The sequence below is a fragment of the Branchiostoma floridae genome, chromosome 14, assembly GCF_000003815.2.
Source record: "Branchiostoma floridae strain S238N-H82 chromosome 14, Bfl_VNyyK, whole genome shotgun sequence".
NCBI lineage: Eukaryota > Metazoa > Chordata > Leptocardii > Amphioxiformes > Branchiostomatidae > Branchiostoma > Branchiostoma floridae.
The window spans coordinates 15,947,052-15,974,674 of NC_049992.1; the positions used below are offsets into that span (position 1 = coordinate 15,947,052).

General features: G+C 41.8%; 2 protein-coding genes across 4 annotated transcripts in view; both read right to left on the bottom strand.

The window, feature by feature from the left end:
• Positions 1–9,962, bottom strand: part of LOC118431177 (hemicentin-1-like) — a 28,145-nt gene extending 18,183 nt beyond the window's left edge. For 2 of the 3 annotated variants that reach the window (XM_035842295.1, XM_035842294.1), the window contains exon 1: positions 9,646–9,959. In XM_035842295.1, coding sequence (XP_035698188.1) covers positions 9,646–9,715 — 70 coding nt within the window. In that variant the 5' untranslated portion in view covers positions 9,716–9,959. Of the gene's footprint in view, positions 1–9,645 lie in introns of all 3 variants that reach the window. The other variant, XM_035842296.1, reaches the window with a different exon arrangement.
• Positions 9,963–16,852: 6,890 nt separating this feature from the next.
• The window catches only part of LOC118430176 (protein turtle homolog B-like), a 35,618-nt gene continuing 24,847 nt past the window's right edge, over positions 16,853–27,623 (bottom strand). Inside the window, exons 2-8 of the mRNA XM_035840884.1 lie at positions 22,971–23,321; positions 22,202–22,495; positions 21,208–21,486; positions 20,577–20,819; positions 20,265–20,333; positions 18,305–18,487; positions 16,853–18,062 (exon numbers count right to left, since the gene is read on the bottom strand). Of these exons, the coding sequence (XP_035696777.1) occupies positions 17,983–18,062; positions 18,305–18,487; positions 20,265–20,333; positions 20,577–20,819; positions 21,208–21,486; positions 22,202–22,495; positions 22,971–23,321 (1,499 nt within the window). The 3' untranslated portion in view covers positions 16,853–17,982. The remainder of the gene's footprint in view (positions 18,063–18,304; positions 18,488–20,264; positions 20,334–20,576; positions 20,820–21,207; positions 21,487–22,201; positions 22,496–22,970; positions 23,322–27,623) is intronic.

Sequence of the window (27,623 nt, forward strand, 5' to 3'; positions counted from 1 at the left end):
TAACTTAGCATCATATCCCGATTGATATTGCAATCTGTACTAACAGAAGCGCAAATTGTCCTGGGACAGATCCCGATCGCATGCGCAGTTTGTCCTAGCCAGGACAAACTCCGATCGCGATCTCTCCTAGGACAATCGGCGATTGTTCTGAATCGCAATCTCTACTGTGACATACATGTGTGACACCGAACCACACATATATCTGTGTTTGTAGCACATATATATGTGGCGCCGCATCACACATATATCTGTGTTTGGAGCACACATATATGTGACGCCGCATCACATATATATCTGTGTTTGGGGCACATATATATGTGACGCCACATCACACATATATCTGTGTTTGGGGCACATATATATGTGACGCCACATCACACATATATCTGTGTTTGGAGCACAGATATATGTGACGCCACATCAGATATATATCTGTGTTTGGAGCAACATATATATGACTCCACATCACATATTCTGTATTTTGATCCCCATGTCAATGGCAACACTTGATATTGAATCTCCTCTGGCTGGCCGATTCGCGTAGCTCAGTCGTAGAGCTGTCTTCACTCTTTAGATCCAGGGGCCGCAAGTTCCTGTGAGGAATCTTGATAGAAGCGGTTTGTTCCATGGATCGTTTAGTAGGTCAAGTTAACCGGCCTTCTTAGGACCCTTCTAAACCTCAGTTGCGCAACTGTTACACGATGGCCGAGCGGTCTAATGGTAAAGTTCTGCACGCTCAACGTGCAGTCAGTTTCCGCAGGTGTGAGTTCGAATCCCAGTTGTGACAACGTGTTTTTTTCTTTGCTCAACAAATCCCATTTTATGTCTTTTGATAGAAAGAGACCAATTCAATACTTTAAAGTTTTCTTTTCTTGTGATTTTGTTAAACATCCAGGCATTTTTGTCTAAAAATACGGCCAATTTTTTCTAAAGGTTTATTGTTTCATTTTATATACACAACTCTTTTGTCTTGTGACTAGGGCATGGAAACCCAGGTTTGGGATTTCTTTATTTTTATTTTCAAACATCCACAACGTTAAAGTGACGTAGGTTAAAACAGTTGAATATTACCGTCAATATGTGTGGTGAATGACACATATATAAACGTTTTGGACGCAGACATATGTGTGTGCTGAATCACATATATATCTGTTTCCCATGGCAGACATATATGTGCTGCACCAGCCACACATATATCTGCGTGCAAAACAGATATATATGTGCTTCACCACGCACATATGTCTGAGTTTTGTAGCACAGATATATGTGACGCCGCCTCACATATATCTGTGTGTTGTAGCACAGATACAAAGAATTCCCCGTGGGTCCAAGATTTAGCGCGACCGCGTGCGTCTCTATTCTCCAAGCAGAGGTTAGGCTCGGCTGTCTGTAGCGTTTTCTTAATCGTTTTTATCAGGCTTTCTATTTTGTATATTTTATCTTGTGTTGTCAAACCCTAACAATAAAAGATACAATACACAATAGAAAGCCCGATAAAAAAAGACCAAAAAACATTGTAAAAAAACCAGCCAGAGCCTAACCTCTGCTTGGAGAGTAGTGCGACTCCCAGTCGGCTGAAATGGATCATTAGCAAGAGCATTAAAAAAGCAGATTGGTGGTAGTATATTATCAGATATATATGTGTAATTCACATTTACATGTCCCGAAAATAACAGATATATATATGATTTTCCATACATATATATGTGCTGTAAAGAACATATATATAAGTGACTCTATACACACATATGTGTGCCGCCAAAGACAGATATATATGTGATTCACCACACACATATATGTGTGCCGTCGAAGACGGACATATGTGGTTAGTGGAGCACATATATATCTGTTTTCAACGGCACACATATATGTGTGGTGAATTACACATATATATCTGTTTTGCACGGAGACATATATGTGTGCGGAAGCACATATATATCTGTGTCCTGTGGCAGACATATATGTGCTGCACCAGTCACACATATATCTGGGTGCAAAACAGATATATATGTGCTTCCCCACGCACATATGTCTATGTTTTGTAGCACAGATATATGTGACGCCGCATCACATATATCTGTGTGTTGTAGCACAGATATAATATATGGAAACGACAGCTTAGTAAATGCGAGCAGGAGCAAGTTGAATATTCCCGTGAACTTGCAGGCCTGCAGGCCGATTTCAGCTTTCATGAATAAACAATGATTCAAACAAACAAACAAACACACAAACAATTCCCCCGTGTGGTCCTAGATTTAGCGCGACCGCGTGCGTCTCTACTCTCCAAGCAGAGGTTAGGCTCCGGCTGTTTTTTTTTACCTTTTTTTAAATAGCTTTTATCGGGCTTTCTAATTTGTATTGTATCTTGTGTTGTCAAACCCTAACAAAATACAAAATAGAGAGTCCGATAAAAAACGACCAAAAAACGTTAAAAAACAGCTGGAGCCTAACCTCTGCTTGGAGAGTAGTGCGACTCCCAATCGGCTGGAATGGATGGGCGAGCCAGTGCATTAAAGAACATATCGGTGATAGTATATTATCAGATATATTTTTAATCACATAACCATGTTCCAAAAATAACAGAGATTTATATATTGACAAGTTAATTGCAAGTTCTTGCCCGTGGGATAATTGCAATTAACATAACAGATTAAGAACAGTGTAAGATACAAAATCACAAGTGTCTACTGTACTCTAAAACTAGTCAAAAGCTAACTCTAGATCCTGGATTATTGGGTTCGACTCCTTTTTATATATGACTTTCCACACATATATGTGTGCTGCAAAGAACAGATATATGTGTTACTTTATACACACATATGTGTGCCGTCAAAGACAGATATATATATGATTCACCACACACATATATGTGTGCCGTCGAAGACAGACATATGTGCTTAGTGGAGTACATATATATCTGTTTTCAACGGCACACATATATGTGTGGTGAATCACACATATATATCTGTTTTGCACGCAGACATATGTGTGTGCTGAAGCGCATATATATCTGTGTCCTGTGGCAGACATATGTGCTGCACCAGTTACACATGCATCTGCCTGCAAAACATATATATATGTGCTTCACCACGCACATATGTCTATGTTTTGTAGCACAGATATATGTGACGCCGCTTAACATTTAACATTGATGCAAGTTTGGTACCACAGTCTAGTCTATACCAGACTCCATAGGTCGCTGGCCGGAAAACCATAGGATGGAACAAATATAGGTAAACCGGCCAGAGAAGTACAGCCAGCTAGGGAACAGCTTGCGACCTACGGAGGAAATGATTGTTCTGGCCGGCTGACTCCCCTAGTGTAGTATGACTCTATTTGTCCAATTGCTACATTTAAACCACCGATCTCGAAGCCGCTGGTAGAGGCTAACCTTGGTCCTCACCACACCGTTGCCGCATACTTTAACATTGGACTAACATGACGATATTTTCTATGATCATTGGTGACGACAAAAGACAAACGGTTGGAGTGTTTGCAGCCCAAACGTATAATTATATGATACATATACGTATATATGATTTGCAGCACACACCAATTTTGCAGATGATGTCTTTATTTGCAAAGTTTCCAATTAAAGTTAATCTCACTCTCTTCATGTTCTAAAGTCACACAATTATGCAAAGTAGCTCATTCTTTGCATATGTAGCGTGAGCTTATATCCATCATCACTTAAGCTATGAACATACAAATAGTTATGAAGATTTGTCAAACATTTCTGGAGTTCTACCCTTCAATTTCTCAAACAAAACATGGGACCCAAGCCGACGCCAATTCTTTACGACTAGTAAGAGCTTTCTACTCTAAAAGAATCATGACCATAGCTTGTGACAGTAATAATTTTCAGAAATTTATGACTGAGTTATCATGCATGTAAATATGTGAGTGGGTGTCTGTGTGCGTAATTATGTGTGTGTGTGTAAAGCGAAACATATAAGAACGTGACATACTATATATATAGGTGTGTCTGTGTGCGCAAGTGTGTGTGTGAAGCTGAAACAAATGAGTGTGTACTTTTAAAGCTGAAATATATATTGGTGTCCTACCATGTATATGTGTATGAGTATAGAGAAACATATAAGAGCGTGTGCTTCGATGTGTATGTGTATGTGTGCAGACGAACATATATGCGCTTGTCCTACCATATATATGTGTGTGTGTAATGCTGAAGATATATGAGTGTGTCCTACCATGTATATGTGCATGTGTATAGAGAAACATATAAGAGCGTGTGCTTCGATGTGTTATGTGTATGTGTGCAGACGAACATATATGTGTTTGTCCTACCAGATATATATGTGTGTGTAAAGCTGAACATATATGTGTTTGTCCTACCAGATATATATGTGTGTGTAAAGCTGAACATATATGAGTGTGTTAATCGATGCCTTATATATGAGGACATCCTTGTCTTTATATGTAAGTAATTTTGCAACACTTGGCCCCCAATACTATGACGTCTGTATCGCGGGGTTCTACCTGTATTTAAGCTTTAGCAATTCCAGCCACTGACGGGAGATATTTGGCCCCTCACCTCTGTGACCTTTGATTCGATTTTCTGCTTAGAATTCGATAAAAGTTGGCCTTTTCTTATTCAGAGGACCGGCGTCCAGGGTAACCTTACCGACCATTCATGGCTCCTGCCCGGCATTTGGCTCCTTTGACATGCTAATACCTGTCAACTCACGGGAAAGGTTATAATCCTATTTCTTGGATTGCTGCGATCGGCAGCTAGAGAGGAGTAAGGCTTGTTACGGACTCCACAAAACTTTGTGCACACGGTGATAGCCGGAGAGTTGCGTAAAGCGCCTTCAGCAAGTTTTAAATCACTTGCACCAAGGGCACTCCGGTCAGCCAATAATCCGTCATCATGGGGGCACCATGAAAAATCAATTTAGCTCCAGTTTTACTGCTTTATTGGCGTTCGTTTCAAAAGAATATCAGCAAATAAAAGACCACACCCTCAAATAAATCAGCACGAGACGGCCGACATTATATCTCTCTACCTCTCTTTCTCCCTCCTCCCTGCCAGTCTTCCTTCCTTCCCTCCCTCCGAATTCTTGATTTGAAATTCTATCGTCTAGTCTTCGAAAGGCACACATCTTGGCATGACGTAAAATGCCCCTGATGATACGATAAACCTATAAACCACATAGCAGCCACTCCCATGAAATTTCCAAGAAAACGTAAAAAAAAACATGGGACTCTCCTTGGCACGTCAAATCTCTACAAGTGGCACTTCTACCTTGGCACTTCAAATTTTCAAGTCACCCGGAATCCAGGAAGAATAGTGACGTATCAGTCACTAATGGAGATCTGTATCAAACAAAACAAAACCTCTCTCTTTGTCACCCTATGTGTAAGAGAGGGGGGCTGGGGTAGACGCCTTGGATGGGTCATTATGATATATAGTGTGTGGGTAGGCCTAGGAGTGAGGAGAACGAAGGACAAGTTCGATAATAGCCCCCTAAGTAACGACTTTTTAAGGTAGCTAGCTCTTGATGCAGATAAGTGTTATTAGTTTGGGCCCTAGCGGCTTTTCTGAACTGCAGGGGCCGATTTTGTTTCAATTTTTGACTAGAATAACTCAGGAAGGTGTTTATGGATCGTCATGGTTTTTGGTATGTAAATAGCTAAAGTCAGCACGCACATGATAAGATACTATTTAGATTAAGCAAAGCAACAGGTAATTTGAATGAGGACGTTTTATAGACTAACTGCATTCCATACTAGGTCTCTCGATAGATATCAATTATGTAAATGAGACCTCATTTAGATAATTGATGAGACAATACTATAATTCTACAGTGGTAAATGATGGGAATTCCATACTTGCATCACTAAAAAGCTAGGTGAAGGTGGAAGGTGATCATTATTAGACACAGATCATACAAATCAGTAATTTTTCTGATTTATGAGGTAACACTAAAATGTCTTACTTGCTAAATTAAGACCTTGAACAACTTATGCTATTTGGCTAGAGAAGATGATTAATTGAGACAATTTACGCAAATGAGGGTCGACCCTAATTGCATAAGTAATTGGTAAAACGTATAATACTTCACCGGAAAGGTTGGTATCATTTGGCGAAGGTATGAGGTCATGGAACTCTAGTTTTTTCCTTGTTTTCCCAGGCAAACCTCATCGGTCACAGCCAACAACCCTTCATGTCCCTAGAGGAGCATTAGACTCCCCTCAGCATATGAAACCGTGAATCGATATAATATAAAGCCTTCTGCAGTACAAACGACTTGTATGAACTTGAAATGACCGAAGTACAGGTTGCACGTGATGCGTTTTCATCATAAGAGGATTACATGGTTAAAAAATAAGAGCATTTTAGCACCTACCCAGAATATACTACATGATCAAGAAACAAGCTCATGCCTGATTTAATCTTCATTAACTAGTGGCAATGACGTTTTCCCTTGGCATTATGAGAGCGTACTTTATAATATCTTTCGAAAGGAGATAGCATCGGTATTCATTAGGCTTAAGCAGCTTTGCCTTGACACCGCTGAAGGAATGAAAAATGAAATGCCAACTTCCAAGTGTCGAGTTTCTGAATGCTACATTCTAAGTATCTAGCCATAGCGCCATCACTTCATTGTGTTCCTTTTCAGAGTCTCCTATTACCATTATTCACGGTTACACTTCTTTCTGCCCTGCACTCCGACATGTCATCAATGATCGTATGATTATATCTGCAATTAAGTCTTGGCTGTGGTTTTCATGTTGTGTGAGATAATGGCGTACTGCATTTTGTTCGGTGTGACAGTAATATAGATCCACTGCATTGTACCTTATATAGCCATAATCGCTTCTCAACTTGTACGCAGTGTCGATATGAACTGAAGAGCGTAAAACGACAACTAGTATGCTATAAAGCACGTCGCTATGCTCATAAGTATCTGACATTTCTATTGTACTCGTCGTCATGGCCCGTACGACCGCTGTAGGTCAGATGACGCGGGGCTCACCTGTTGGCAAATGCACCTTTAAAAGCTGTAATTACCGATAGACCGCCGACGAGGACCCGGTAGGTAAAGCTGCTAACCGCCGAGATAACCTTTCCTCTCCTGGCATTTCCCGCTCTCTAGCGAACTGTGCCCTTTCACAAAGATGGCACCTGGGGTATCACCATTGGCACCACAGTTTCAATCTCGCTGTGGGGGGCTGGTGGCTTTCAACCCGCCCCCAGAAGCCATTGAATGCTAAACTGTGCCTAAAATAACACAGCATCACTCTTTTGAAACTTCTAAAATTTGGAAAGTTTACGGATGATCGGATCCACTGTATAGTAGAATTTGCTGCCATTGGCAACCCGGTTATGTTCATAAACAATGTCTCCCTTAACGCTTGGAACGTTAGTATAATTCACACTTTTGTCCGCTTATTTCGATGTTTAGAGGGTACGCACCTAGATCCATAGTGGGCTTGTTTTATTTCCTATAAACTACCTATACGTTTAATCTACTTTTATAGTTGTTCTAATTTGATATTTATACTTCAAATGGTTTTTAATTGCTGCAATTAGCTAGAATTGGTTTGGTTAGTACTATCAAGTAAATTATAATGTCTTTGGTATAATTTTCTAATCAGTTATATGATTTTATTTACATAGTCTATGGTAACTCACATTCTGTTGGAGGTGCCGAACCTATATACGAACCACTATAATCATGTTGCCCGGCACCTTAGATGTCTTTCTGTGGCGCCTTAGTAAGTACAGAGATATAGGGGTAGGCTGAAAGACTTTAAATGAGCCATTAACCGTCGTGTGTCGTGAATCCTTGGCTTGTCTTCCATTAAGTGCATCTTCTATTGAAGGGTAAGATCGACATGAAACCTTAAGAAATTTAAAGTACCCTTAATGATGACGTCTTAGCACTTCACCTTAAGATGCAGCCTATGCAGCCAACTTGCCTATCACTACCAACAGAGGCCATAGCAGCCATGTGTAAGTAGTAGCCACGCTGGTTTAAGTGCAAGGCACTCACAAATCCAACCCCTCGTGATGCCTCATTATTGTACAATGGGTGCTCATCCATTGAATTAGCCTGCAGCCTTAGCTGCGACGGACGGGCATGGAATATAAATTTACGTGCTTGGTAATGACAAAATTCGTATGAATTTTAGGAGGCTCTCAGTCCAATCTAAAGGAGAGTAGCTTGTCTATCGGTCCGATTACTGTAAAGATAATTCTCTCCACCTGCGTCCTCCAGATCACTTGAAATTCGTTCAAAATAGTCCACGGCTGTTATCAATAATTCTAAAATTTTCACTGAAGTCAGAAGAGATCATCAGGTGACGAGAACGAGAGAATGGTTCTAGAGAGGCCTAAGAGCGAGAGTAATCGAAGGTTGCGTGCCTTTTGATGGATGAAAAGCGTCGTCCGAAATAATAGAGAACGTGATCATGCGTCAGATCACGGAGCAGAAAACGCTAGCCTCCGGGGGACCATTGGAGAAGATTGCAGTTTACGACACAAACAAATTAGATTTTGTCTACGGACACATTGTCATGACCACGCGGATTTGTTTGAGAAATTGACACAGCAGTGCTCGTGCAAGTAGAGTCGCAGCACGGTTATGTGTGCAAGCCCTGGCGCTCACCTTTGCCTTTCACGGCTTTTTGGCCGCTCGCAGAGTAATCGTTGTAAAGGTACGAACCTTGCACTTAGGACGCGTGTGGTTTGTGCGGAGAAGCACCTCCTGGGCGTTTTTACTACACCGTAAATTCAAAAGTCATCACGAATGAATGAGCTCTTTCCTATCTATTGGCCCCAGTCGCATCATCCTGTGTAAAGTTGGTCCCTCCGTAACAACAATTCTCACATTCGGCTCAATTTGGGGGGCATGAAAAATCGTTTTTAACGGCCCCTGCATCATGTTTCTCCTCCGCGTGGCCTTTAAGGGTCGTCATGGTTCTACTTTATCACATATTGCAGGGGATGTTTTTCAATGGTGTTGCACTCAAAGGGACCGACCTGCTTTTAACACGACGGTATCTCGATTCCAGCGCGTCGTTCCTCCCGGGTGAGGTAAAAATCACGGTGCGAAATTGAGCAGACGAATCGGCCGTCAGAACAGCGCGAGTTTCTACACTGCCGTCGGGTGACAAGGATTAAGTCAGGCGTGGAATATATGCCTTCCCCCGGGCTACATTTCGAGTTGTCATACTCCCAGAGAGCGACAAAGCCACAGTTTATGACAGCGTTACGTGCCGCACATTGCAGTACACTGATAGTACGTGTTTTTCCCATAGCATGGAACACGTCTATGGGGCGCATCAAGTGCTATAACGTCACCGCTGTCGATATATTTTTTCTTTCAAATAAAAACCGACCACAATATGTGGTCTTTCTGTCTATACACATTGCTGAATACTAATAATCCCTAGTCGACGCCTAAACAACAATATAATTGCTAAATATTCAACGCAAAAGACTTCATGGAAAGGAAAATATTTTGCAGTCGAGGTTAAAGATCGGTCCTTTCGTCGGTAATTTAAGTATGCTTAAAATTCTTGTCGGTCATGAGAAAGTTTCCAAATCGTCAAATCTTCATAAAAAGTCGACGTGCTAGTGTATCGATCGTGTGCTGACCACAAAGTGTTCAGTCCTACCTTTGTATGGGTGCAGGAAGAGTAAAATCCAACCGCAAAACAGGAGGCGAGTCCGCCCGACGCACGCCATACCGCCGTCTGGTGCCCAAAGAACGGAGCGCTCCACGCAGGTGCACTAACGCACACACAATCAGTCTCACCTCACCATAAGGGCGCTTCCAAACTAACACCTCTACACATTTACCACAAACTACTCTTTTCTTACGATGGTCTTATCGTAGGAAAAGTATGGTTAAACATCTACACTACACTACAGTGCAGTATCGTAAAAATGGAACGGTTTTCTGACGAAACGGCTCACTTCGTGCGGACTATAGAATTGTTTTTACCACTCTGGAGTGTGGGTAAGGTGTGGTCACGTGGTACTTGAGTGCTAATAACCGTCTCCCCGCTAAGTTCAGAGTCCTTCAGAAATTTCAAATGAATATGCCTCCGTCCTTGTATGGTTAAAGTTCAGTCAGTATTGTAATGACGGGCTGTCCTGGATATTGTCTACATAAGGCTTGTGTGAAAATGGAGGATACCTTTACAAGGAGGATAACAAAACCATAGCCAGGTGTTGCATATGAATCAGAAAAATTATAAACGAATATAGATTATGAAAATTATACATAGCCAAACAATACACCTGTTGGTTTAACGCATCTCTGGTCCATTTGTCTAATGAGTGTAACCGCAAAAGTCCTTTCAAATCGCATTACACGTCTTAAAGGAGAAGGCCTTCTACGCCATTTTGAAAACCAATCCCACAGTGCCCATATGATCATTCACTTTCAATCTTACACGTGAAGCTGGCTTTGACGGCTAGTTGATTAAAGAGCAATGAACTGTCTCTGACAAAAACATGGTGTCCAAGGACTCTTTCTTCTGAATGCAGTATTTAGCGCATTTTTGGTGCACATGAGATGCAAGAAGGTACTGTAGGCTTTTCTTTTAATTACACTGATGGAAAACACCAATTAAGTACGTTTATCAGATTTCACTGCGGTTTTCAGGGTGTATGAAACTAATTCTTTATTTCCAACCTCGTGGTAAATGCATCACGGGCAAAATTAATAGTCTTAGAAAGAACAACGCACTTTTGTAATGAGATTATTCTCGAGTAATTATGTCTGAGAGTTGATGAACGTATGGTTGATAAATGACATTATCCTCACACAGTTCCGTACGTATTTGTGTGGCATTCTAATGAAGTATAAAACTTATTGGGGCCCTGAGGTTTCAATTTTATGATATACCTACATAAAAAGTACTTACATGGAGACAAGGATGAATAATAACGAGAAAGTCGTCTTCTCTTGTAAGACCAGTCTGAGCCCTTTGTAATTACCGAACGCACAGTAACAAGAGCTACGTAGTGTTTCATATCTGTATTGTTTATACGCCTTACGTCTAATTTCTAACCTTCATTATTGTAAACTTTACATTCTACCTTTTGCTGCTTTGCTTCAATAATTTCGTATTGTTGACTACAAAACAGAACTACTTTTCGAAAGCAGCACATATCAAGGATAAGATATAGACAGGCTTTATGTACGTTTTGTCTTTGAGACAGGGTTGAAAAATAAATCCTTCTATCTACGAGACTGGGTTGAAAGGTAAACCCTTCTATATCCTCTTCATGTCCATCTAAGTACACGTGTGTCTGATAATGTAGAGCATTCATACCTGATCAGACCTCTTGGCGTGATACAGCGGTTCTATACTTATTGTCGTGTCCACGCGCCCTGAAAGACTGATTGATATGAGCCATCACAGTGCGGGTCATGCCCCTACTCTTATCTATAAGTGTGATGTGTTCTGTAAGTGCTGAAGGTGAGGTTCCGTTCAAACAGGGGCCTGGCAGATTACGGTCCTCGGAATGAGGTGTATATGTTATAGAAGGGTCATTGAGCATTCGGGTAACGTTATTTGAGAGGCAGGTTTCCCATTGAATGTCATCAAAATCTCAATTTCACCTAGAATCCCATTAAATTGGCCACAGAATGGTGTCGATCAGGAATAGTACTGGGGGGGGGGGGGGGGTAGTACCTTGGTCACGCATCATCTAAAGGCAGTAACGGTACGCCCCGTTCATATCCTTCTATTTGAATAGCATTCATCTGGTGTTAGAATAGACAGTTGTACATTCATATGTATTTTTGTTTTGTATTATTCCTAGCATACATATGTACGACAAAGGGGTATGTTTGGTATTCTTGTGTGTTCCCACCAGTAATTGATCTATACTGCATTTACATTCTCGAGTCATCTCAGTGAGAATTGATTCAAACGTTGGTGTACCGGGATCTTCGGTCTATCTTTCCTCTCGCCTGAATACCACATGAGATGTTGTGTCACTGCCCTTTCGTCTAAATCTCTCATTTGCTAGCACGATTACCTTCTCACAGCCAACTCAAGCATGGAAATCTATCAACAGATACAGATTCCCTAACTCCCGCGGTGTCTGCGTTTCTCTTTGATAAATCTTGCATCAGTCGGCTCTTCCAAGCTGGTAATAAATCGTCCATAATTCAGACAGACGGAGATATAATACATTCATCTGCACACCGACCCCAGGGTCAACTGGAAAGGGAGTTCTATGCGTGTCTTAATCTAAGGCGACGTTCTGAACGAGCAAATTTAGACCCCAGTGCACGCTTCGGCACGAAACACGTATGTACATGGGGAAATCTGAATCTTAAATGGGTCTAAGTTCTAATGATTTGGTATTGAAATTACGTGTCCAAAATGATATCAAAAAATAGATTCTTTATTGTTCATGTCCTTTCACATAATAACAGCAATTTATATGCTGAGGTCGTCGTTATGTATTCATTTGACTACTAGTAACTATTAGTTTGGTTGGTTGATTTCCTTGTATTTCTTATAGTTTCTATTTCCAGCGTATGTTCAAAAGGCAAACGCAGGGCTGAATGAAACGCTTGGATGCCCAAATCCTGTAACTCCTCAATCTTTCATTACAACAGCATGAACTATTTAACACCTTTTTGTCGAACACAATGGAACAATGGCATTCCCACAGGTAAAGAGTAATTGTGTTTCTCCCGAAGCTTGGTTTTGTCACGTTTCCACTTCCATGCTCGGTTATCTATCTGCACCTGTTCCCATCATGTACACATTCTTACCTGCACGGAATTATTTTACCAAACGTCGTAAAACGAGGCACGTTCGTTCATTTCTTGGAAAGGGTAATGGAGGAATGAAAAGGGCACATTTCTGATAATAGTCCTCGAAGTCATTAATCATACTGTTTCAACCTTTACGTATAAAGATAAAGACTACACCTCATGTAAACCTAGAGATCACCCATTGATACGTCCAGAAGATTTCACTGGAGTGTTTGTCCTTAAAATCGAATTTTTCTTTCACAGACTAGAACAGCCTTCACACAAACACCACCCCGTTCGTGCCACAAGAGAGGAAGAGCTTGGTATAATTAGAAGGTGCGTTTTGGACCCAATATCTGGTAGTTGTTATTGATGGTTTGAGTTGATATGAGATGACAAACGTTTCATTAGGATCAGATCAATCCGGGATGGAATATCGGCGTGTTCCAACGAAACTATGCCTCTGGGCTTCCCTTCACATGTGCATTCATCATGATGTTGTTCTTTTATCGATTGTTAATCGATCTTTCCCCACAGGTCGTTCCGAACAGCATAACTGTCTCACCCTCTGCGTAAAGGGACCTTAAAGGTATCCATGGTAGGCAGATTCTGACGGCATGAATAATAACAGTCACGTTTCAGTACAAGGGCAGGGCTAATTAGCATACTTAGTAGTTGAACTTGTATCTCTGTTGTAAAACTTGGAATTTGCTGATTTCTTATCTCCAACATGATAGGGAATGTTGCTCTCCATTTTTGTCCTTTCACCTGAGCTTTCTGTATCTACATACGTTCTTTATTCGGTGCAAATTATAGATGGAATTCAGTGGAAAAGTAAGTATCTCCGCCAGTGCTCTTCCTTCTCTTCTGTATGTTCTGGGCACCATTTTGTTAGAACATAGGCCTGGAGTCCATTTTCTCCCGAGAGGGCTGTGAAGCGTTCTTGACATACGGCTTTGACACGCCACCCAAGTTTGCCTCTTGACCTGCGAGCAATCACACATAATGTTTTCTAATGGCGGATCATATCCCGGTTGACCCTGCCACACTTCTCTCGCCCATCGTCGCTAAAGCGGCCCCGGTGGCAATCAATCCATGCCTGCATTATTCATCGAGGTATTGTCCAATCCCAGGCGGCAGATGTGCAGTTTTACGTGGGGAAGATTCGCCCATAAAGCTTCGTGACTTTCTAATCAGATCCCCCATAAAGTATTTTACACAGACTATCGTATAAATCATGGTTCTTTTTGGGCCACAGGTAATTTTCGTTTCACACCAATGGTCCTTGACTATGGTCTTGAACTGCTTAAAAGTTTCTTGTAGTCTCTGGTCTATTTTTGTATCTAAAGACTAGAAGCATTGTCCAGGTAATGATTATGTATATCCTTCATTCCCTACCCTAAGTTTAGGCTATAAACGCCCCTCCGCGCCCCCACCCGCATGAAAGAGACGATAAAAATAGGTGATTTGTGTAGGAGGAGGGATGGGGGCAGAACTGTACAGACAGCCAGGCTCACACATAAAAGGAACTCATCCAACTGCTTTGCGTACAACTGCGCTCTTTGAAATTCAACACGGCAGGGCTTTGGTATGAGGTAATCGTCGGTCTGCACATTGTTACAGGATTTCGTAAAGGGTTGGAGACATTTTGGCGGCATAGAGGAAATGGACAACGTTTCCAGCTCCACCGAAATTCATATCTTGACCTCCTGTGTCCAAATGATAAAACGAACAAAGCCTACAGAAATAGAAACATATCAGTATATGTTCCCATGCGATTCAAATGAAAAAAAGTATAATCCAAATATATCATGATCATTCTTGTGAATGAAATATCAGGTATAGTTGTTAGCAAATGTTGCCTTTGTAGTTTTGATTGATCCTGGAAACTTCCCTACGAGCTTTGAAGAAATTTATTGGAAATGCCAAGTCAGAATCAGCCCTGGAGAGAATTATAGGCTTCTTTAATGTTAGAACACAGCATCAAATATAGGATCAGACATTTCATGTCATTATTAACTTCGCCAGGAAGGCTATGCTTTCGGTGCCATTTGTTAGTACATATGCGGGCTTGCTTGCTTGTGGACAGCATAATTTGAGAAGTTCTAAACGTATCAGTTAAATATTTGGTATGTGGATAGATGTAGTCGTCATTGTCTATACGTGCCGTCGTCTAGGACTGCAGCTAGCAGAGGTGCTTTCATATTCATTTTATCGTCTATTCCATCTTGTACAGTAATGGCATAGGACTTATCCTGAGAAAATTGAACGAATAACTCGAGCATTATGCTGGGTTTTACTTTGTCAAGTTTGTTATCTACAAAACAAACTATACGATGTTTTCAAGATAGAATCTAAAATAATCGTCTTAGGTCGAGTATTTCAATTAAAGCTGGTGTAAAACCAGGGCTATATCGTTCTTGAAGGTTCACGATAAACACCTGTACATTTCTCTCTAATGTTATGACAGAGAGTCGCTCTGGCAACGTCGAGGTAGTGCTCATCATTTACGTACATATGCATTTCTGTAATATGAAAAAAAGACATGAAAGTAGTCCAGACATCTTTGATGTTTCAGAGGCTGCAGGACGTTGCATGGCAACTTGTCTGGCTTTAATAGAGTTTTTGAGATGACTGTGCAGCTCTAGAGGTTTGAATCATGGCTACATTATCCCGCATGATTAATTGATCAATCCTTTACCTTATCGCATCTTGGTCTAAAGCGCGTATGGTAGAAAACGGCGGCGTGCAGCCAGGTGTAATCCTGGGGGATTATGGACCGCGGACTTGGACTCTTTAATTGTCTGTGGCGGCTGGAAGACTACGGGTGGATCTACTGTATCGGTTCGGGGTCCCAACGGACTCAGAGCCGCCGGCAACCATCCGTCATGTTCCGTGCAGGGCCCGGGCCCGCGAGGCTGGTCTTAATTGATGGTCACGCACGTCCCGAGGACCAAGCCGCAAGAATCAAGCTTTTACTTGGACGACACACGCGATGTAAATCATCTTAGAGTAGAGATGAAGATAGTTTTTTTATTGATCATGTCCCCTCAGGAGCGACATGGTCCCGTCTAAATTGTCCCAGTAAGACGTGGGGAGCCACTGGGGCTGGGAATTGCGGGAGAAAGAAAGCCCACTGGCATAGGTTATTTCTGTACTGTACATTTAAACACTTTGTTGCCTTGTCTATTCAAACTCGAGTTTTTGCACATGAATTTCAACCAATTAGGTACAGACAGCACAACATTTACTACGGCAGTGATTTTGACAGGTTTGCCTTGTAGTCGAATAAATAGTTGCAAAGTAGTCCCTCTGTGACGTTTCAAACTGGCCTTAGTCAAGCTTTGAGACGTTTAAACTGACAAAGACGTAGAACTTGTGTGGTGGAGAGGCAATCGTGAAATGTCAGGTTTTCTTCACGGCAACTCAAGTAGACGGCTGCCTGCAGTTTCGCGGGTACTAAAGGGAGTTTTAATGACGCGTTGTCTCACGTAAGGTGGTCCCAACGCTTACCATGTACCTAGTGTAGCATACAGATTAGAAACATGTGTAAATGAAGGGTCAAGTGAATATACACAAAGCTCCCATCCAAGAAAGCCGCTGCATTTTAATGGTATAGCATAACATCACTCGGGAGTCTGTCGTAAAGAAATTAATGTGCGTGTGAATGCCAAGGCTTATGCGAAAACACATAAACTACCCAAAAAAAAAACCGACTATGATCAGTGTCCATTTTTACAAGAAGGGTTTCATGATGGTAAATTTTACATAGCCTCAAGGTCAGAGTGCTCTAATTGATATAGGAATTCCAAAATCAATGGTGGAATTGTGATACAACATAGATATAATTCATGACGTTTTGATAGTGGACAAACGGTTGTAATTAAACCCCGTGCTTTATTTCATTCACTTTACCTACAATCATGAATAAGTAAGGTAGGATTAAATAAGGATAAGGCCGTATTCACTATGATAAACACACCCATAACATAATCGGATCGTCTAAGAGCCCGTGCCATTTAAAGCGAAAACATTTGAAGAATGTGGATTTTCGGCCGCACTTCTACATGAGGAAAGGATTATCCAAACACTAGCTCGAGTGCTGATGCATAATGAGCTGTAGAATATAAGCCTAAAATAGTCATTTACGACCAACTACTGTACATAATATACAGTATGCAACAGTTTTTATTGACCTATGGGGAAAATAAGTAGCCAGCCAGCCAGCGTGTTGCTTTGCAATTAGCTTCTATTTCCCCTAAAATCTATTAAACGTCTTGAAAAACTACTTTCTAACTGTCGTCCGGAACGTCGCGAAATCCTATAAACGATGCTTACATTTCATCATCACACCTTTGTATGCATTAGCCATATTTGGTTTACCATTCCGTACAAAATGGGTCTCTGTTTGTAATGACGGTGTCTTGAGTGTTTGTGATCTGGAAAAGATACATTCAAGTAGAGCAGAACTCTCAAGACTGTTCTTCCATTAGTGAAGAGGTTAGCTAAATTGGTGGAAGAATTCTCTCTGGCTCTCTCTTTTCCCCGTCCTGAATGATTGTTGCAGTTTGGTCCACAAAAGCACGCGGGCTCCTAATGAAAGTCTTGCAGCAGCACCTCCTATCAAGTTGCAGTAGAACTGCATGTAGACTTTTTTTTGCCAGCTGGGGTTACAATACGCAGTCGTTCAAAACGATACAGAGAACTGCTATGTTCAGGCTAGTAAAAGAACTTGAAACGAAGGGTTAAAGTCCGAAATGATAACATGTTGTTTGTAGCAACCATTCCCCGCTTTTTTACTAGGCACCTCAATGGAAAATGTCTCATAAAGATGCTACTAACAAAGGGAAAGTTTCAACTTGATCATGTGTGTCATGTACAACTGTAAACCATTTTGTCGTCCTATCAATCTCAAATAGATTACATAGATTTTTGACTGCGTGTGATTCCTCAATCTCCTTACGGAGTAAAAAGTTGTGGAAAAGGGTTCTCGGTAGAGTTGACCGTGTTGGTGCCGAAGTTGTGTTTGTGTCATGGCTGCGAATTCGATGACGCTTCAGTATCAAGTCACGTGATTAGGTGTCACACCATTGTTTCTTCCTAGCGTTAGTAGATATGTCCCGAAAGATCCAGCTCTCAGATTGTCCTCAACATTCTAAGAATCCTGTGGATATACAATGGCCTTCTTGGTCGATGTGCATTGAGTCACTTTCCTTTGAGGTGAAGGTCAGACGCTTCTCTTGGGAGACCCTTTAATTCCGTCTGCGCTTGCGCCGTCGTAAAGTTCCCTAAGCTTGGCTGCTGATACTGCAAAGTAAAAGAGAATGTAAGTAATTACAAACGTATACTTCTAATATTGGAATCGTGCTTCAGTGATTCTAGTTAGGCACGATTTAATTGAGATATTAGAAGCACATGGAAGAATATCTCAGTTATGTGAAGTAGCACCGGTAAGTATCACTTTGATTGAAAACTAAGTCACACATAAATGTATTAATGTCTCAAGATATGTGCGGAAAATTAAAGAAATATAGTCGAAAAGCATGGACCTTCTGATGCGGACAGAAACTTGACGTAGTTGGAGGGGAACAGGCCTATCCTGCCGCTCAGGTAACCCAGGCACCAGCCGCCATCTTCCCCCTCCAGCACCTCGATGACGTCATCTGCCTCCAAGTAAAGTTCGTTCCCCTCTTGTGGGTGGTATGGATACAGAACCCTAGCATATCTTCTGACTGAAAAGATACAAGATAAAGTTAGACGCATGTAAGCAATTTGTACCTGCCATGCATCCAGCGGAAGCAATGCACAACCAGATCGCCAGAGGCGTCCTTATTCCATGGCGTTTACACAGCTTACCACAAAGCAGCAAAAACATATCCTTTCTCTAAAGGATTTAGAATTCTATGATGTTTCTGTTCTCTGAGGGCTACCAGATGCAATGATATAAGCTCTTTGAAAAAAATAATGGATTTTAAGTGCTTTCATGTGGAATATATGTCCAAGCCACCCGGCATACATTTATTTTTAGGACATGGTCGTGGATTTGAAACGCATTTCCGACCTCTATCTGTCTGTCAGTCTACTAAGTAAGAGTCTGCAAAGGTGGTATCTCACTGCACTTTGGGCACCGGTGCAGCACTGCGGGGTTCGTTCACTGTGGCACTGTTGTATTATTTTCTCCGATTCTTTAAAATTTAGATATTGCGCTATACGTAAAAGTATGACTTAGAAGACAACAAAATACACAAAACGTAAGAAAATTCGTTCTTTATCTCTGAGATTCATTGAGTATCTTTCGAGCCCCTCAGTGCTGCACTAGTGCCCCAAGTGCAATGAGATACCACCTTTAGTGATAAGACTTCATATAGTATTTAAGATGGCCGTGATTGTTCCAAATGGAATTCCATGGCCCAACAATCACATTTTGTGATAGTACACGTGGCGTGGATTTGGATAAGAGCAAAATAAGGTTGGTGAACTCTAGACGATATTAATGGGGAAATTTGAACTGATTTCCGTGGAGGATAAGGAAAAGATAGCTAGCTGAAGATATAACATAATAGACCCCTAAAGTCAAAAGCTATGAAGCAAGCCAAAATAGACTCTAAGAAGGTCTGAAAGAACCCAATCTATATCCATGCTAAAAGAGGCCCGGAGAAAGTCTCTGTAAAGGCTTTATACTAAGTACATTGCTCTGGCGTTAAGGAGCATTGTGTGCCAAATGGTTGACAGTACCGGTGAAAGGAAATGGAACTGTGCCAGATCCCAGGTTAGATAAAGCACATTGCACTTTGGTTTAGTGCAGGGTAAAAGGTTGGACCCAGGTAGAAATGTTCCAGCTATGAAACGTGCAGCAAGTCTATAAATCATACGCTACGTACAGGTTCATTGCGAACTTTACATACGTAACTGTTATATGTTTAATGTTGGACAGATCAAAGCCAATCTTATAGAGAATACAACGCATATTTTGATGCATTACTTGCTTTGCAATTCATTGAGGGTGCGTAAGCTACTCTATATGGTATTGAAGCTTTTCCTGGACGTTGTTCCTCCCTACACTCTAGAACCTACAGGGCCAGTCTATACTAGAATACATGATTTCAATCAGAGCCAGCCTAGTTTTCGTGCAATGACCTCGGATGACCCCAGAAAATCCAAAATGGCCGCCACATCTGGAATGGGGTCCAAGTAACTGAAGTCTGTTGACTAGACTCTACACACAGATTACGTACTATAAGTATGTGCTTAGTTTTAGAAAGACATCCAAATGTTATGCCTAACCCAAAGCAATTTTCTAGATTTTTATAAATGTATGCGTTTAGTTGTAGAAAGACATCCAAATCTTATGTCTAACCCAAAGCAATTTTCTAGATTTTTATAAATCTGTACAACGTGAATGCACAAGCTATCATATATGGTATTGAAGAGGGCACAGTCCATTCTCCGTAATGCAGCATATAACCACACCACCCCAAGACCAATCTCAACCATCGAAGGAATACTTACTCCTGCCTTTGTTTGTGGTTCGCCTGATGGTGTCAATACCTCCCGAGGGTGCCGGTGAGATGGGTTTAGCTGTTCAAACACATTGTTGGCAACATATTCAGTACGACCGAGTAAACTGCAGTGACATGGCATGGCATTGAGCTATCTTGGACAATGTAATGCGAATATGAATCATGATACTCCATGAAAGAATACATTACTACGTTGCAAATATACGGATCACAAGTGTAGGTCTGTAAGATTTACAATTCAGAATTGTATCGCCGTCTTTTCATTCAAATGACGCAGAGAAGTAGCCTGAACCAAACATACAGGGTAGTTTGAGGTGAGGATGCCGTGTGACTTCTAGTGTCTCCTCTCCAAACCTCTCCTCCAGCCGACCCTGCTCCCTCCGTCCCATGTTGTAGTAGAAGGAGAACCGTTTCTTGTCCTCCTTGTTTCTCCTCCGCTGTATAAAGTATACCACCAGTCCCAGACAGATCACGAACCACAGACCTCCGGCAATGGCGCCCACCCAGATCACTACCGTGCTGCCATCGTGGCCTCGCAGAGACGCTGCAGGAATATGGTCAGACAAATCTCATCACGTCGTGCCTTCGGTACGTATCTTCATAGTTCTTTTCTATAACCTACTGCTACAAGTAGGTGGGGGAGGGGGTAGATAGACGAAGACCTGATATTTGCCTTTACAAAGGAGTACATATTCTTTCTATTAGCTTTGTAGTTTACTACATGTCTCCCCTCACTTTAATAGTGCAATGTTCGACAATCTTTTTCGTTGAAGCGTAGTTCTTACTATGAGGTATAATTGTAATTTTAAGACACCTCAACGATTTGGAGTGCGATTACAACAGAACGTAGACTGTTTCCAACATTCCAATTAGGATCTAATCTATGGAAATATGGTCATCATTATAAATGCACAACATATCTGAGCGGTTACCTTTGACGCTAAGCTGTAGAGACTTGACATCACTCTCCCCAACGTTATTGCTGACCGTGCATACGTAAGTTCCTGTTGCGTTTGCCCGCACTCTGTCCAGAACAACTGTGCCCGTGCGCACGTCACGTGTCATTGAATTCGTCGTAGAGCGCACGCGCATTCCGTTGACTGTCCACGTGATGTTTGGAGGCGGGTTGCCCTCGGCAACGCACTGGAACTTGACCCTGTCGTCTGTATTCACGGTCTGCGAGTCGGAGATGCTCACAATGGTGGCGGGATCTGTTAGGGACAGACAATCATTCAATGAACAGATTGACAGGAAACAAATGACGGTAACTGTTACAGAACAAGTTTAAAGGGTCCTGTTTCTACAAATAATATCTTTGTGAATTATGAAATTGTAAATATTCTGATAACCCCAGCAGCAAACTTCACCACATTTCATGGCGAAGAAACAAGACAAGCTTCAAGCGGGTCAATATTACGAAATCTTAGGCTAACCTTAAAATCCAATACAGACTTGAAAATAAGTGCATCAGAAAAGTGGATCATCGATGTTCAGATATCTAGGGCTTGTAATGAAAACAATGTTTGTAGTGTATGTGGGAAATAGTTGTTTATCTATGTTCAGCGTTGGCAAAATTGTTCTATTGCTTTCAGTAAAAATTGACCTGGATCTTCAGAGCAATTATCCCACTGGGCACAAACTTTACTTTAAGGTCTGCTGCTTTCCCATCATGAATGACACATCATGGCCTGAATGTGATACACATAAAATCTTACAAATTTGGTTAATTTTGTATTCATAAAAATGCGGTCTTGTAGAAGATAACCCGCCTTTGTGGGTTGATCCTTTTGACAATGATAGTGCCAAACAACTAATAATTTTTGCTTTGCCTTTATAAAGTTTGAATTTCACGGCGTTGGTACACATGTAGTTGTATTGTTGGTGATATAACTGAAGGTAATGTTACAAATGTAAAATCAAGCTTACACAGCACATCCAAGCTGAGAGAGTCGCTGCTGGTCCGAACAATGTGATCAGCTATACACTTGTACACGCCTTTGTCCCCTCTGGTCACGTGACGTATTACCAAGTCCGGATGTTGCAGATTCCCGCCAGAATACTTTGTGTCAAACTGCCTGCTGTCAATCATGGCGCCATTTCTCTGCCAGTAGATGTTTGTGACGTTGGGCTTCGCGTTTCTCACTGCGCATGTCAGGGACACCGCTCTACCCCAGGAAGTGACGTAAGGATTGGATGGTCCAACAACTACTGACGGAGGGACTGCATAAGACACAAATAAAAATTTCACTGAAATATTCAATTGTGCAAGCCATTCTCGTCTATCTATTCGTAAGCTGATTGTAGCCTTGCGTTAGCAGTATAATCAAGACTTATATAATGGTATCCAGTAGGGAGTGTGTATAGTTATCCCATCATGCAACACCCTCTTGGAATTGCCAAATATGGGCATGGATATGACCATGTGATCATGCAATTCTATCGGATGGAGAATGGCCACCCTTAAGATCTGCGGTTAGCTACCAATTTCACAAACTGACACATGAATTACTAAACCCGTATAACCTGCATATACTAGTATCTAAACGTCAAGACTTACGCCTACTGACGGTGTTGTTCTTTAACCTTCTAGTATTTCTTTCTTACCGAACGTATTGTGTCCATAAGCCACAAAACGACTAGTAGTAGTAAACTATGACACTATGGACCACTGACCATGTGTATCGCCAAAACCTACCCAACACCCTGAGATCAACAAATGCCTCTTCACTCGGAAGTCCCTCCGCCGACACGGTGATGATATACGTCCCTTCATCATTCTCTGTGACGTCATCAATCATCAGAGACGCCTTCCCATTAAGCCTTGCGCGTCCGTTATAATCTCCGTGCGCCGTGGAAGAGTCGAACGGAGGCCAGTAGGTAAAGACGGAGGTTCTCTTTATTTTCTCCACGGAATCGACCTTGCTCCACTCAATAGAGGCAATACGTTTTGTGGTGTCATAGTCAGCCTCCAAGATGGCGGAACTTCCTGTGATTGCTTCCACGTAGTCCGGTACGTTCAACCCGATCGATGCCTGCGCCCAGCAACCTACAAAAAAAGACAAAACAATTTCGATTTCATTCATGTCGCAGTATTAGAATGAAGTGGCCCCCTTACTACAGCTTAGATACAATGAAATTAGCTCATAAACCTTTAGCTCTAGGGGCCTATTATGATGAATGAGAAATGATTTGTAGCGATGTACTCCTGTGCTGTTTGTTATATTACTGTGCCCGATAACGTTCCCTTGTTCATAGACATTGCTTTGGTAGTGCATGTGCAAATCGATAGATGGCGCCATTCGCCAAGATGCAATACAAACGTACATGTATGCATACATGAACTGTACGTTTGTACAGGCATTCTTCTCTCTCTTTATGAATGTCCTTTTCCCGTCCTACTATCGATATTCTGCCCATGAACCCATCAACCCGGCTTTAATTGATAGTCTATATGGTTTATGTTATAATACGAAAATTCCCACATGGATACCACTACGCACATCTTCTCCCCAATGACTCATTACTAACTCGTAAAGGCAGTTATTCAAAGTTTATCAATGCTCGGTGCTATAGAGCCACGTCCCGAGGCAGGATATGCGCATGATATTTTCTCTGTTTGAAGGATGGCACAGTCGGATCGTATCTCTATTACTCTAAGGCATGCCATTGATAGTTTGGACAAGGAGGTTCAGGAAACTTGTTGCATTGGTTTGAAGACAATTTCCTTTTTTTTTCCGATGTAGCTTCGAGCTATGTGAAGCGGCTTTTCGAAGTAATAACTTGGAGTAAAGTTAAATCTCAGGTCAAGGCCTACTACTTTCCATACATCAAATAACTGAGATTAATATAGATATTCTTGAATTCGTATTACAAACAGGTTCGTAAGATGGGAGTCATGCCCGAGGCCAGTGTGTACATTGTGTTAATCTCTAGCAACTTTCTTGGGAGACGTAAAAGATGGTTATGGTACCTCGCATCCATGGGAATTGTACAGTGATGAATAGACACGACTAACGTAGGATCTACTGTCTACTGTATGGGTACGTATACCGGTGTTACAAGAGAGCTCGTTGCAGCAACCATATGCATGGAGAGGCGATTATCATATAATATAGTACATCGTTATCAAAACATCATAGAATATGTAATGAAATTTAACATTAAAAATAAATGTATGGGATATCATCACGTTTTCGATTTCATTAGTAGCAATATGTAATGGTTAGAATAACGGAGAACAACACGTACGTTTTGCCACTTTTCCTAATAAGAGAATTAGTCAATTCAATCAGATATGTATGCGTCAAGAGATTGAGATAGTACCACACTGTTCCCTTATACCCCTGTCACATTATCCACGATCTTCGGGCGTATTGATGGAAGATTGACAAGAGGGTTGCGCGTATTTTTCACCTGAAAACCGTCCCTGTTACATATAACCCATACTGTGTACCTTGTTCAATTGTTGTGCAGTAGAGTTATTATCATACGCGAGCCTCGGGCGACTGCCGCAGAATCGTCGTCTGATCGATTTTCGCCAAATGTGAAAGGGGGGTGGTATCTCACTGCACTTGGGGCACCGGTGTAGCACTGCGGGGTGCTCAACAAATTTCAGAGATAAAGAACAAATTTTCTTAGGTTTTGTGTATTTTGTTGTCTTCTAAGTCATTTTTAAAATAATTTAGATATTGCGTAATATGTAAAAATATTACGCAATATCTAAATTATTTTAAAAATCGCTCAAAAATAACGCAACAGTACTGAAGGGACCCCGCAATGCCGCACCACCGCCCCAAGTGCAATGAGATACCACCTTTAGGGAGATTAGGTCGTTGATTCTAGTTTGTGCGAAATTCTTTGCTTTGAGTATTCATCACACGTGTATAGGATTATCAAGTAAGTACTTTCTGAAACTAAAAAAAATTAAATTGGACGAGTAGCCAACAGCCCTGTGGTGGTGGAGGTGCCGGCACATCGGGGAAAAGAGGATCAAGTGTGTGCTTCAGTATTGAAACTTTCATCACAACACGCCACTCAGGGGATGTAGAGGAATCAACGGCTACAAATCTTTCTATATCCAGGATTGTGTTTTATATCCGGTCGGCCGTATCAGGTAGATACAGTTAATTTTCGGGGGAGGTTACCAACCTCAATTTTGGACAGAGGGTAAGGAAAGGTTGTTCAAAATCAAATTTAGTAAACACATCTTATTATAGACTAAGAATGTTGTGACTTAGTTATTGCAAAAAATGCGATGATATTCTGAGGAATATATTTAGTTTTCCAATTTTATTTGGAAACTGGACCCTCAGCGGGCAAAATTGCATTTTAGAGTCTCGCCTTCTCAGCGACAATTTCATTTAAGACTAATATTGTGCGTCATCATTTTGCGGTGAAATGTAACGTCCTTCTCAGCCCAAGGAGTTAAGCAATGGAAGGTAATCTCATTCACACTTCACCGCGCACAGATAACGACTGGGGAAATGGATTTCACACTTTCATTGCACCTCCGCGAATCTTGTAGCGCCAAATATCTCGCCTGTTTTTTTTGGCATCACGATCTGGCACAGGTAACGTCAGTGGGGAAATGGATGTCACACTTTCAGTGCATCTTCGAGCTTCGCGAATCTTGTAGCACCAAATATTTCGCCTGTTTTTTGGCATCACGATCTGGCACAACCTCAGGTAACGTCAGTGTGGGGAAATGGATTTCACACTTTCAGTGCATCTCTGCGAATCTTGCAACGCCAAATATCTCGCCTGTTTTGGCATCTCGATCTGCTGGAGAAAGTTCCTATGGAGTATCTTGGAACAGCCGGCCTCCCTAGCCTCTGTTGCAGTCTTCGAACCGGGCTGGTTTTCGTTTTAGGAGGAGGAGCGATTTTCAACGTTGGCTAGGTTATCTTAAGCCGGGAAAGGGAGTTTGCCGAGGAAGGGAGTTTTCCGTGGAAAGGACGTTGCCCCGTCCTGAAGCCTGCGATATTTCAGCAAGTTGAAAACTACTTTTCCCGGCATAAGAGAACCAAGCCAAAATTGAAAATCGCGAATAACCCCCCCCCCCCCTCACCCTCATAAAAAACAGTCCCATTCGAAGGCTGCAACAAATTCTACAGCCTGCATGCCCCCGTCCCGGGCTTTGGTGCGGGATTATGGACTTATTTCTCATATATGATCTTCAGCCTTTGCGATTTGCAAGGGAATACTATCAATAAGTGAGGAAGTTGAGTGACGTTTGTATAATCCCCGCGGTTACAAAGCCCTGACGGCCAATCACGCATGACGTCTAATTTTGTTCCCAAACGACCTTGCCGGGTCATCTTTAACTGAGAGATTGAGGCGCGGAGATGAATGGTGATATGACCAGACTGTTAGTGCCATCAATTCTCCCCAGGGGCAGCCTGTCACGGCTGTCCACAGACGGACGTGCGGAGTTCCTGATGAGAAAGGTTATCGGGCGCCGGGGGCACGAGTCAACAGATCTCCTGGAACTGATAGGCAGTTGGTTTGAAGTTGGGTCTGCAAACAGGGTATCTGGACAGTGTGCCATTTGTGAAATATGCATTTCATAAGCATGTACTATCTCTGTGTAGAAAACGTTTGTATAATGACAAGTCTCGGACCTTGCCTCGTGCTCTCGCGAGACTAGGTCACTCTGTGAACAAGACGTACTGTGAAGGCATCGAAAATTTTGAGGTAAGTGTTAATGCCTTCCAAAAAGTGTCACTGTAAAATTGTCTACAAACTGTACTTTGAACGCGCGTACGCACAAAATTATGTTACTATAACGTGTGTTAGGCAAGATCGACAAACAAGAAGGAGTCAATGCTGACGAGGCAAACTTTTACTTAAAGCAAATTTCGCGAACACCTCAGTCTTTATTTCGTGTTGACTATACTAGTTGACCGAAGATCTGACCTGCTAAGTATTCTGACCACACAGTCGTCAGGGATCAATCCGCTGCAGTAGCCAGATCACCACCGTTTGATTGTGCGGAAATGCAAAATGGCCCTCGGGTTTGTTAGATCATATGATTCGCTGATTTAGTGGCTCAGCAGACTTAACAGGCTATCAAAATAACTATCTAGCGCGGTGAAGCACCTGTTGTTGATGGCAAGGATAACCTTAACAGCACACGTTCTACAGTACGTCAGCCCATATCTAGATGTACAGCACTGATCCCGTGACTTTGATTGACGTAATGACCTCCACAGGGTTGAGCCCCCCATCATTCATCTGTCAGTACGGGCCCTAAGGAGGCGGGATGTAAACCTTTATATGACCTGCGAATCCGATAATGCCAATACAGAGTCTCCAGAGAGCCCTTTCACATCGACATCGGAAAATCTAG